The 12,203-nt window shown below is 37.7% G+C and overlaps 1 protein-coding gene across 8 annotated transcripts in view; it reads right to left on the bottom strand.

Annotated features, from left to right (window-relative positions):
* RIPOR3 (RIPOR family member 3) overlaps window positions 1-12,203 on the bottom strand; it is a 53,104-nt gene that overhangs the window by 22,843 nt on the left and 18,058 nt on the right. For 7 of the 8 annotated variants that reach the window (XM_026861954.1, XM_026861959.1, XM_026861955.1 and 4 more), the window contains 4 exons: window positions 8,273-8,401; window positions 4,165-4,311; window positions 840-918; window positions 91-114 (listed from right to left, as the gene is read on the bottom strand). In XM_026861954.1, coding sequence (XP_026717755.1) covers window positions 91-114; window positions 840-918; window positions 4,165-4,311; window positions 8,273-8,373 — 351 coding nt within the window. In that variant the 5' untranslated portion in view covers window positions 8,374-8,401. The remainder of the gene's footprint in view (window positions 1-90; window positions 115-839; window positions 919-4,164; window positions 4,312-8,272; window positions 8,402-12,203) is intronic. The other variant, XM_026861960.1, reaches the window with a different exon arrangement.

The following is a 12,203-nucleotide window of genomic DNA, read 5'->3' as shown; positions in this document are numbered from 1 at the left end:
TATTTCCTAAATATGCCTTTAAGTAACACAGTAGACACATCATCAGTTTTTCTCTATTTGCAACATTTCACCTCATCTCAATCATCTTACCTTATCCAGGTCATAGTAGAAAGCCTGAAAGAGAAACAGCACAGGCTGAACAGGAGAGCATGCTTATTTGTACGTATTAATGATATTTTCATATGTACTGCAGGACCCACTACGCATTAAGTTACACTAAATGAAGATGCATTGTTTACTACATCTTTAGATGTAGTCTCATTTTCTGTTCATGGTTGGCTGGTTTTCACAGATGCTTGAAATGAGATAGTCTATCAGCTACAGCAAGGGCTTGGACACTGGTCATGGTACATGGGAGTTTGATTTTTTTTTTTTATTTTTTTTTTAATCCAGCTATTATTTCCCAAATGAAGGGCAAAGTTGGATCTGTGAGTTGTCTTTTCATTAGCACTGTTACTGAAGTTACTTGTAGGGAGCTGTGAACACAACAGAATTTATGTTGCTAGGACACATTCACCAACTATGGAAAACAAAGCCCAATCTTTATCTCCATTTCTGTCCATACAGAAACAAACACTGATCACTGAACAGATACAGATAACAACCCAGTAAAAAAAGGAACATGATCTGAAGAACACTGCTATGTGTTGAAAATGTGAAATCCCAAGTTTAATTCTCACATCTACAGCTAACTTGCTTGGTAAATTTCTGATTGTGATGTCTTGGTGGATCTCACCTCAGTGCTTTAACTGGAAAAGCCCTAGGACTTCCAGATGTGAGACAGTATCTACTTTTGTGACTTATTTTTAATAAGTCATATAATATTAAAATCATCTTACCAATCTGGAGTTCCTTTTTGTATCTTTGTGTCTACCAGAAAGATAATCCAGTTCAGCCTGATGTGCTTCCAAGTATTCACTGGAGACAAAGAGAACCCAGTGTTACATTCCTCTAGTACATTCATATTAATATCTCCCCAAAGATTTTTTCCATCAGAATGTTACAAAGCAATTTCCCTCTCTAGAAGACGTCTCTTGTTTTACTCTCTAAAGATGTGAATGGCTATATAGAGAGATATGGGCCAACTGATGAGAAAGCATAGTTTCCCCCGACAAATATTTGTCCTAAATGCAAGAGTCACTCATAGAGGAGCATCTGTGTAGAATGAGCGCCAGCAAGTGGTGATTACTGTTACCTAACATTTAAAGATGCTGTACCCGAATCCTTTTTACTCCTCCAAGATGTGGAATACTACAGTGCAATTCAAGAAAGCCACCACTCCCATATAACAACTATACGTGTACACAAGTACACACTGCACTCATTCACTATTTCTTGTTTCCCTTCATCTAAAATGGATCATTCAAGTCAAAGACAGGCTTTATTCTGGGAATGGGAGGCAAAACAAAACAAGACAGCAGAGCTGCAAGTACTACTAAAGGCAAGAGGAAAGGAGGAATATAGTAGGAGAACAGTACATTCTAACCCATACATAACCCAGCTCACAGATATCCTTTGCAGATTACTCTAACTATTCCTGTTTGGCATTCTGGAACCTCTTTTTTGCAAGATCAGTTCATTTGTTGAGAAAGTCTTTTGTTACAGTTACCGAGGAGTAAGAATTCATCAACTAACTCCATCTTACAAAGTCAAAAAGTTGCAACATGAAACACTTGCACTACATCACAAAGCTCATAGAAGTACTCCACACGAGGTAGGACATGCATCATTCAGTCTTTCGTGACCAGAGCTGAATATCACCTTTCAGTATGCTAGACAATTTCTTAATGTAACTGTTACTTCTTCCAGAATGGAAACTATTTTGCAAGGTGTGAAGCACTTGGTGCCAGTTGGCTTCTATAGAGTTGCTTGCATGTAAGGGTTATCCCTTAGGAGTTCCCACAGGGCCTTGGACTATTTCTGCTGAGACCATCTTCTTCCAACTTTGCTTTTAATACAAGTACTCTTGGGTAACTTTTTCCTCTTATGCTTAAAAGGGAACAAGAGTCACCTGGTAAATACTACATTATAAGACACAGTCTCTGAGCAGTCAGAATAACTTCATTTTAGACAGCTACACTTTTCACATTTGCTTTGATGCATTTAATTTTCTTACTTTTACAAAACCAGTTCCCCCAAGACACACAGTGGCTCCAGCATTCAGCTGTCTGCTCTCTACACTTGCCAATTAACAGCTTAGTGCAGAAGTAGCCAAGGCTGGTGGCAGAAAAGAGTTCACTTTCCTTTTAGAAGAGCTTCAACGCTTTTAGATTTAAGTATGTTGGAATTGCCAACTTGATGGAATGGTACCCAGATGGTTAACAGAATAAAGAGTATTGGAATGATACCCAGATGCTTAACAAAGTTATTTGCTATAGCTATAAAGAAACAGGCACGTAAAACATGTTCAGTACTAAAAATTCAAGTCACTCCAGCACCAAGTGGACTTAGTCTGCATCTACTTAAAATTTGGACTTTGCATTGCTATTTGATACAGTTGTTTTCTGTAGGTTACTTTAGACAATTAGTTAGCTACTCAATTTTGGCAGAAATCTGATCATATGGCATTCCCTGCAGAACTGGGAACAAATTCTGATCCACTTTATGGTTTCTCCTCCCCAAGCTCAGATAAATTCTAAACTCTGCAAAAACATTTGGTTTTGTTATTTGTTTTAAATCTAAATCCACTAATAAGACATTGACTGATATTTTTAGGGCTAAGACTTTATAGTCTTTTATTGGAATAAAAATGTGACACATCTGAGTTTACAATTATTATTATTACGGTGTGCTTTGCATTCTTTGCTTAAGAAAACAAACTATGATTAGAATTAATACAGTAGCAAAATTCTGAGCACAGCAGCAACATACATGAAGGAACTGCTAGTAGAGCACCAAAGAAAGAGCTACAGAGTTTACAAATCCAAGGAATGGTATTTTATCATCTGATAGTAGCTTCAGGGTACAAATGAAGTTCTTGTGATATTAGACTAATTTCATCAACATCAACTGTAATGATTTAAGATGTGTATTTTTATATAATAAGATTAGAGGACTCAGTTAAAGGTTGACCAGTTTCAATTACTGATGGAGGCAAACAGCACTTACCACCATGCCCTTTCTGGTCTACAATACCATGAGAGAAAGCTCATCCATGGTTTAATTTGCCATTTCAGCATTGAATATCATCAACGTTTCTACGAGATAACTAACAGCTTCCTCAAAACCAGAATACCCTAAATTCAGATTTCCAGTCCATCATTTGATCTCTATTACGTCTGCTGCATACATCCCACATCTGCCAGATGGAGACAATGCACAAAACTGGTCTTTAGCCTTTTTACCCAAGTCTATACTCATGCAACATTAACTGTGCAGTCAATCATGATAAAGACTCTGAAATGGTGCTACATTTAAAGCAAGATAATGTTATTTGTATTGCCATAAAAAGATGGAGTCATACTATAGCTCCTTTTCATCATCTCAAGTCAGCTGAAGTTTTCAGGTGGATCTGCTTAGACCTTTCCCTTACAACAAGCACCTAGAGAAGAAAAAGTACTTTTGAACTCCAGAGTTTAATTCTATTAAGAGAAAAAAAAAAAAGAAAAATCCCTCTAGAACGTTTAACTTTTAAGTGTTCTCTAATTAGCATAGGGAGAATAGAAGCGGTTTATGAACCAGCCTCCCCACTGTGTCCTTGCAGGGCACACCCTTGCTTTCAGACTTAGTCTGAAAAGTCAGCTTTTTGAGTCAAAGCAAACTCCACACAGCTCCCTCTCCAGAAACTTTCTGCCAATCACTCCCCAGGTCTGACTGTTCCATCCCTATCCAAGTCTCTCCTTGATCTGCAGACTGCCCGCCTGACACCCTTTGTGCTCTGAAAGCCTCCTTCCTCAAGGGAGCTCCCCAGGAGATGGAGAATCTCCCCAGAGTTCTACCTGTCACTGACTTTTTAGAGAAGTGTAACAAACTAGGAACATAAACATCAGAGAACTTTGCAAGCAGATTGTCTAACAGCAAATGAAGCTTGTTTTACAAGGTCCCAGGGTCTGAGAAAGTCACTACATGTGTTTAGAGATGCCAGATAGAGATAGCGAACAGTGATACACAGACTTAAGCAGCATGACTAGGAAAGGCAAACTACAATATTTAAAAAGTCCTTACTTAAGTCCTTTCTTCAAAGCTTCAAAAATTTTCTTCACCTGCAGTGGCTTTGGATCCCAGATGACTGCCCCTTTCTGCAGGGAATTATAAACCTTGGGGGGTTTTAGTGACATTCTTGATCTCACTGAACCTCTGCTGAGAGACTTTCTGTAGAAAGAAAAAAGAAATATGAGAAAGATGCAAACCCCATCACCTGGGAGAAAAGCAATGCCTAACCCACAAAGCTTCCAGGGTACAAGCTCTATGTCCAATCCCATATATTTTTACCTAAAAGAACAAAGCTCTCAGACACACTGAGAATACTTTCACAGATAACATTAGAAAAGTTGATGCCCAAACCTGAATACCTAGTGCAGAAAAGCTGTAAGTTTTTATGACTCCAACAATAATAATTTCAATAAGCAGCACCTCCTTCTCCAAGCAGAGACACAGACTCTGAGAAGCCTTTTTAAATAAAGAAAAATTGTGCAGGTCTCCATTTCTTTGGGAAGGTGGGGGAGCACTGATCAAGAAAAAAAAAAAGCTCATTTTTATTACAGGATTTATAGCAAGTTAATGTTAATCTATCGATTGTCTCAACAGACACGCATGTCAGCTAGCTAAGGCCCTGTTTCTGGGTGCACATTTACACCAGTTGTTGGGTCAATCTCAGAACTAGTGAAGTCAGCCACACTGCAGAACAAGGACATTCCCATTCTGACTCTCACCTGCAATACAGAAAAATTAAGCAACAAGCTTTTGATCTGCTCAAGGTTTAACTGATAAAGCTAACATAAAAAGCATTTAGAAATAGCTATTTCTTTGCCTGCATTCACCATACATTTATATTAGCTCAGAACCTTACCACATTTTAGAAAAGCAAGTGCCCAAGACCGGATTGCATACAAGATATAATTAGCAAGGTGTTTTCTCAGAGTTTAACACCTCACTTTTAAAAGCAACTGCAAAACCAAACTTAAATATTGTTTGTAACAGGAGTCCCACACACAGAATTATCTGTGCCAACCTAAAGAGTTAAAACACCCCAAGCCATTAGTTACATATATCTACATTTAAACCAGAAAATGAGCTCTCTGCAATGATTCTTTCACATCGTCAGATTCCTACATGGCTTACCTCTATCTCCTCTAAGTCTTAGTTATTTTTATATAGTTTTGTTAACATTCCCTGTAAATCAAGCCTCTAAAAATAACATTATCTAAATGTTTCCAATTCCACCAAACCAAACTGTTGCTCTCAGAGAAGTTTTCCATCATCTCTACAATCTCTACCCTAAATTCAGCTCACCTGGAGAAACAAATGAACTTCACCAAGCTTAATACTTAGCCACTGGCTCTTTTAAATTCTAAGCATGTGACTGAAGGCCTAGAGACATTATTGAGCTTGGTGACTAAATCCTAGGCTCAGCACACCTGAGAGCTCTCTCCAGCCCTCTTACAAAAACCTTTGAGTAGCTACTTTAATTATCCTGGTGCTAAATTTCCACTTAACTCAATTTTTTAACATATAATCTGCAAAAAATCTGATAGGCATTGCCAAACATTACTACATATTTACTTTCTTCACCCCAATTATTATCTTAGTTTTTTATGATGACTTAAAGTATTAACCAACCAAACCATCTGGAGCTCAGGTTACCTGTAACGAGGAACACAACTGTTAAATTAGAAACTTACATTAATATTGTTTTCTTTCATAAGATAATGAATCATTGAGTATTCCATGCAAAATGAGAGTGTTTCAACAGGAATAACACTGGAAGGGACAGTCTAGCCAATAACAGCAGTTGAAAGAGTCTCCTAGAAGGATCATCACTTAAAATTTTCATGCAAAGAAGGAAATTGCATCCAGTTCCATGCTTTAGATGAGCACTCTAATTACCAAGCTACCATATGGAAGATATAAGATAATTCTAACTTTTGAAATTAAAAAGCCCAAATTACTGCTGGGTTTTGTTTTATTTTTGGAAAAGAAAGGACTTTGATATTTACCTTCAGAGTTTTGGACTGCAAATGCTAAACTCAGGAAATCATTTCCCTTCAGTTGAAAGTATAGCATCTAAACACTGCATATGGATAGGTTGAGATTTAAAACTCAGCGTTTCCCTCAGTATCTCCTTCTGACTGATGTAGCCCACACATACTCAGTGCACTGATATTAAGAATCCCATTTTCATATATTTCATAGAAAAGTTACGTGGCTGACATAGGCCTTTAGGGACAGTAGCTAAAAGCTAGATGCTATGATGATGCTTTCCCTTGTGAACTTGATAATTTAAGTATCAGATTTCTCACTTTATAGTTAACAGTAATAATATTTACTTCCTGTGGAGACCATTGTAAGGAAAATTGAAATAGTTTGTCTGACTGACTTAAGAGCCTCAAAAGGAAGTTGCTAAAGAAATGCTAAAGTATATTTAGCATCTGCTTAAGAATCTCCATGTGGACCTGATTTGTGTGTCATCCTTTGGACAGACCTTGCATAGGGCCCCTGCAATCTCCTGCTGTGTTTTGCAACAGTGCCTGAGGGAGAGGTAAGTTAGGAAAGGGTGATTAAAAAATTTCTTCACTATGCTGTGGAAGGCTCCTGAGTGTTCACTGGGCTGTGACTGAGTATCTAGTGCACAAATTTTCCTTATTGTAATGATTCCTGAACAAAACTCTCTGTCTAAACACTTAAATAATAAAAAGCAACATCATAAAAAATGCATAAAAAGAGGCATTTGGTTAGAAAACCTTTGCAGTGAACAGTAAGAGGGATATAACCTTAAGGGATATATGAACTCTTCTGTTTGGAATATTCTTATCCTGCTGGACTGTGCCTTTGTTGGAGAAACTGCAATTCAACAGTTTTCCTGGTAGATCCTTTCCCTGTTAGAACTCCCACTATGTACTTGAGCTCAGGTCTGTTTATACAATTTACTGACAGTGTTTTTCTCAAGATCTTAGTGATTGGTGTGATTTTAGATGTCTGATCTTTGATAGGTGTAATATTAATTTTCTGCTTCCATGACAAATTAATTTATTCAAATGTGAAGATTTCTTGATTACATCACAATCATGCTGAAATTTAATTTTTGCTCATGCTGCGTTCATCTGAAAGGTTAATTCAGTCATCTGGTTCTTTGAAAAGATATTTTATGATATAGGTCAGGTATTTTACTGACACACAATAAGATTTTATGAGTACAATACTTTTAGATGTATACTTTCCAATACTTCTATATGATACTGCTAAATGATTCACTTTGTTATTATTCTAGCATGCATTGGCAGTCTGGGATTATATTAATTTTCCATTTATATATCATATCTTGTAAAAGCACTCAACAGGCTATACAGGGATCACTAAATTCAGAAAAAGAACAAGAGCACTTCTAGTGAAAAAGCTTCACAGTTATCTACACAGAGCAATGCTACACAACAATTTGTGATAAGCAGAAAGGGAAATCCAGTGCAGGATGGATTAGCAATTACAGAGCTCGACTAAAGCTTGGAAGACTGGACTGCAACCTTGGCTATACTATAGACCTGTTACTGACAGCAGCGAGTTTGCAGTGGCCTTCTTGGACTGTTTGTATTGCTCCCTTCCTCACATTTGTGGCATTGCCAGTTAGCAGCTCCTCCTCTCATGTAATGCTGCTCTGCTTAAATAACTACAGGAGAACTTGAGTTGGCTTCAGTTACATATTTTCCCAGGACTCGCCATTAACATCCCCATCTTTTTGAAGATCTATGGGATTTTTAATTGCCATAACTATTCAGAAGGTTTTAGTCAGAAAAAATCAGTTACACCAGGCTGCTAGCAGGAAGGATTGGTTTCAGCCCTTCATTTTTCTAGAAGAAATTATTTTATATATATATCTATTAACAGCCTGATACATAACCTCTGAAATCCAGCCATCTCTGAAGTACGGCATGTATAGCAGTAAGATAGTACAGTGTTAAGTACAGCTTTATATCAGCAAACCATGACAATACTCAATAGTTTTAAGATAAAAAATATGAAACAACTTCTACACATAGGTGCCTTAGGTTAGAAAACATATTCACAGTACCTAATGTCTGTTGCCCAAACAATCAGGTGCTTTACTTTTTGTATTACTTACGCTAATTTTCTGCTTTGCACACTGCTGAATCCAGTGAAGGAACAACTCCTGCTGATACCACTCCCATCACCAGGAGAGACAAATGTGAGTTTGACCGACATGATTGCCAGCCAGTAAGTCTATTGGCTTCTGAAATAAACAGAAAAACAGATGAGTCAAAACTTTCTTGGCAATTCAGGCTTGTGCTGCTGCAAGTGCTGAGCTGCTTGGAAGTGGAAAGTCAGAACAACAGACAGTAGATTAAATAGAAAAAAAAAGACTTGTCTTTTATACATGTTTCCTCTGTTGCCATTCACAATACAATTAATAAGGGACTAAATAGTCTAAAATGAAATCTCTCATGCCCTCTTCAATTTCTGATTGATTTTACAAACTCACTATGTAAAACCCAGAAGAGCCTCAATTCACAGGCTTTCTACATTTCTGATGTTTTAAAAACCCTGTAATTGTCCCACTGCCTAATGAGTTCAGGCCAACCAGTGTATTTCCAAACCAGTATGGATGCCAGAACAATACTTAAGCTCCAGACTTAGTCAGGTCCAAAAAGCAGTTCCTTGCATCTGTGCAGAGCCACACTGAAGTCAATGGTAGAATTGGCTGAGTGTGGTACTTAAGCCCGAGGCAGAAGTCTGGTTTCAACAGTAAATTTCAGGTTCATGCTCCTCCTCTGGCAGGATTTCTCTTGGATTGCTCTCTTCTGTTTTCCATCAGTCAAACTCTTTTGCTTTCTGGAGAACCGTGTTCTCTGCCATATGTCTATAGAATCCAAGTTACAATATAAGTAACAGACATATCCTTCAAAGCAGCTGTAGAAAATCACCCAGACAGTTAATATACAGAAAAATTCCCTTCCTTCCCCCCTCAAGCTGGTGTAATGTAAACACCACAACTGAGTAAAACAAAAAGCTGGAGTATCTATTTGTAGAGAGAAGTACAAACTCCAATAAAGAGCTCTACATGCTCCATGCAAAATTTTGTCCTATGTTACAGAAAGTGCTTTAAGAACAGTGAGCTCTTAATCTGTTGGGGTAGATACTGGAAAGAAACATCCACACTCAACCCTTATGCCTGACATTATCCCACCAGCCTGGCTACAATTAGTCAGACTAGAAGGCCAGAAATGTCAAGATAAGACTTTTCCTGGCTCTGCCACTAACTTGGAGAGCGACCTAACTCAGTGCTCTTCAAGACTACATATAAAGAACTGAATGGTTAAGTATAATTCCTGAGAAGTGTTTTGCTAATTCTGTGCTAGTCTACAAGTGCAGGGGATTACTGTAAGTGATTGTGCTTTAGGTATCATTATCTACCAAAGCAGTAACAAAAGCTGTCATGGATTTCCACAGGCAGAGATCCTGCAGTGAGACCCGACTGTTTCATTAGAAGCCCAGTTCCCTGGGCTGAGGTCTAAGACCCCATTTCTTTGACTGTTCTACAGGCTGTGCCAAGCCCATGAATACATCTGTGAAAAACAGGCTAAAGATTTTAGAGCAAGATGTGAAAATGATAAATTTGAGCCAAATCGATTTGCAAGCTAACTAGTTTGTCAAAAGAGGTACTGGGCATGGCTAGGTATTTTGTAACTCAGTGCATTGAAGTCCACATGACCCCATAGCTTCAGCAGTATCAATAGAAATCTGTCACATGGAAAAATTTAGGTGCATCTTAATCACCTTTTAATCAAACTGTACAGCTTTAACCAGCTGTACATTCTTCCTTTGAAAGGATGCCTCCTTAACACCCTTAATCAGAGATTATGCTTGCATCATATCACAGCTGAAGTTAAAAAATATTTTCCACTCTTCTAGTTTTCAGATGCTTATAAGTCTGTGAACAGTCACCCCATCAAAAGGATCATTAAACTGAAAAAAACATGCAACTTACTGAAAAATGTAATTGCATAACAAGCTGTTAAAGGAATAAATAAACGGAATTGCCTCATGGTTATTGACCACATCCCTCATCAAGGCTAAGACAGATTCCCAGGATCTATTCTTCAACTCTCTAACCTGGGAAAGTTAGTTCATGAGTAAAAGGGAGGAAGAAAGTGCAGGAAAGCTCGTCTAATTTTATAGGACTCCTAAAGCCTGCATAGCATGAGACTGAAAACCTTTGAAGCATATAGATATGAAAAAAACAAAGCCAGGGAGATCCCTTGGGAGGGAACAGAAAGTGGAAAATGATAAGACTCCTGAAGTAAAAATCTGTGGTGCTGAACTCAAGATGTGAAGAATTAAGTTGGAAATGTTCAGACCCCCAAAACTGAGTTGGTGAAAGAAATAAATTTCTTAAATTGCCTAGACTTGATTCTGCTGCCACACTTGTTTTTATAAATTAAACATAACTCTGGACTTCAAGAATATACACTGTTGCAAATTAGTAGAAATGAGAGATGAATCGGACCTCACTTGAGCATAGCTGTAAGCATTTAAAAATTCTCATGGGTTGTTTTTTTAACTGCACAAAGCTCAGTCCTCAAGGCCACTGACCGTGTCATGTTCCGCTGTAAGGCATTGCTATGTTCAAAAGCAATTCACAAGCACATTTTCACAGTTCCCCCTTAAAAGAATGAAGAGAATTTAAATAATGTCATGAAAGAACCATTAAAAGGGTTATCTTCCTTATTTCGAAATAATGTCAACAAAGTAAAATACCGCTTGGTACACACATGCATATATATTTTTGTAGCAAACTAGAAATCTTACAGCTCATTTCACACTTCTGAGTAGAAGACTGTAAGTAGGATGTCAAGGCAACATTTTATTTGTAAGAAAGATTTATAACTACAGTTGTTTAAACAGAGGGTTTTTCTAGCCAGAGTGTCTGTATGAAAGTGCTGAGCTACGTTACAACTGCCCCTGAGAAAAAGCATTTGGACACATCTCAAATTCAGTTCTTCCTCTAGGCTAGAAATAAATCAGATAAGGACCCCCGACAAAGCTAAATTCAAATCCGTCTTCAAACCTGTAACCTCTGCTGTTGTAGGCCAATGGCTCCAAATCTCATAAATACAGGGATTATACCCTGGGGAGCAGAGGAACTTCCTCTCTTTTAATCTTCCCAAAAAGCACAGAATATGAATATGGTAGCTAGCTAGAGGCTGGCATATGCAGAGTACAAAAACATCAGGTCAAACTGAAGGAGTCTATTGCCGGGGGCAATAGAAACACTGAACTACTGGAAAAAAACAACAGTGCTGAAAAAGTTTTATAAAGCTTGTGAGTCTTAAGCAGACCTCCAAACTGCCAGGCACTAGTTGAATCAAACATTTTAATACATGCGATTTTGTAAGACTGAGACTTCAGGTCTCAAAAATGTATTTTTAACATCAAAGAGGTTTGGTTGGTTTGTTGTTTTTTTTTTTTTTTAAATTAAAGGAGTATGTTTGTCCCTGTTTCAATAATTTTCCATAATAGATTATTAGCATTTAACCTTCAGTGTTACCACGTATCCAGGCACACAGGGCGAAACATTTAAGCTTCTATGCAGCAGTGAGTACACTCAAACTGAATGTTCTGCTTTGTCTCTGTTAGTATTAGGATATTCCTCAAGCCAAATGACCTTCATCCTCTACAAACAAAAAACTGGTGTCTGTTTGTGTTTATGGCTAAACTTTTCCAGCCCTAGTCACATATTTAATTGTTTCTGGGCACAATGGTTTCAACAATTTTATGAGGGAAATATGACTCACTGACTTCTTGCAAAATAGTTCTGCTTGTGTTTTGTACTTTAAATGAGTAGCCATGTTTTTCTTTTAGTATCTCCAAGAGCTTCACTTGAACTTGGTGAACTGTAAGGTATTCATGTTTACTTAAAATTCGTAATGTTCCAATTGTGAATGACTAGTTGGTTAAGAGACACGCGCTTGCCCCTAGTTACGTGTCTGCAAAAACTGTACCACACTGTTTCCTTTGGCTGGTTGTGGACACAC

This window comes from Athene cunicularia (assembly GCF_003259725.1).
Source record: "Athene cunicularia isolate RWA chromosome 20 unlocalized genomic scaffold, athCun1 chr20_part1, whole genome shotgun sequence".
NCBI classification, from domain to species: Eukaryota; Metazoa; Chordata; class Aves; order Strigiformes; family Strigidae; genus Athene; species Athene cunicularia.
The sequence above is the reverse complement of the archived record's forward strand: the minus strand, read 5'-3'. Positions and strand labels throughout refer to the sequence as shown.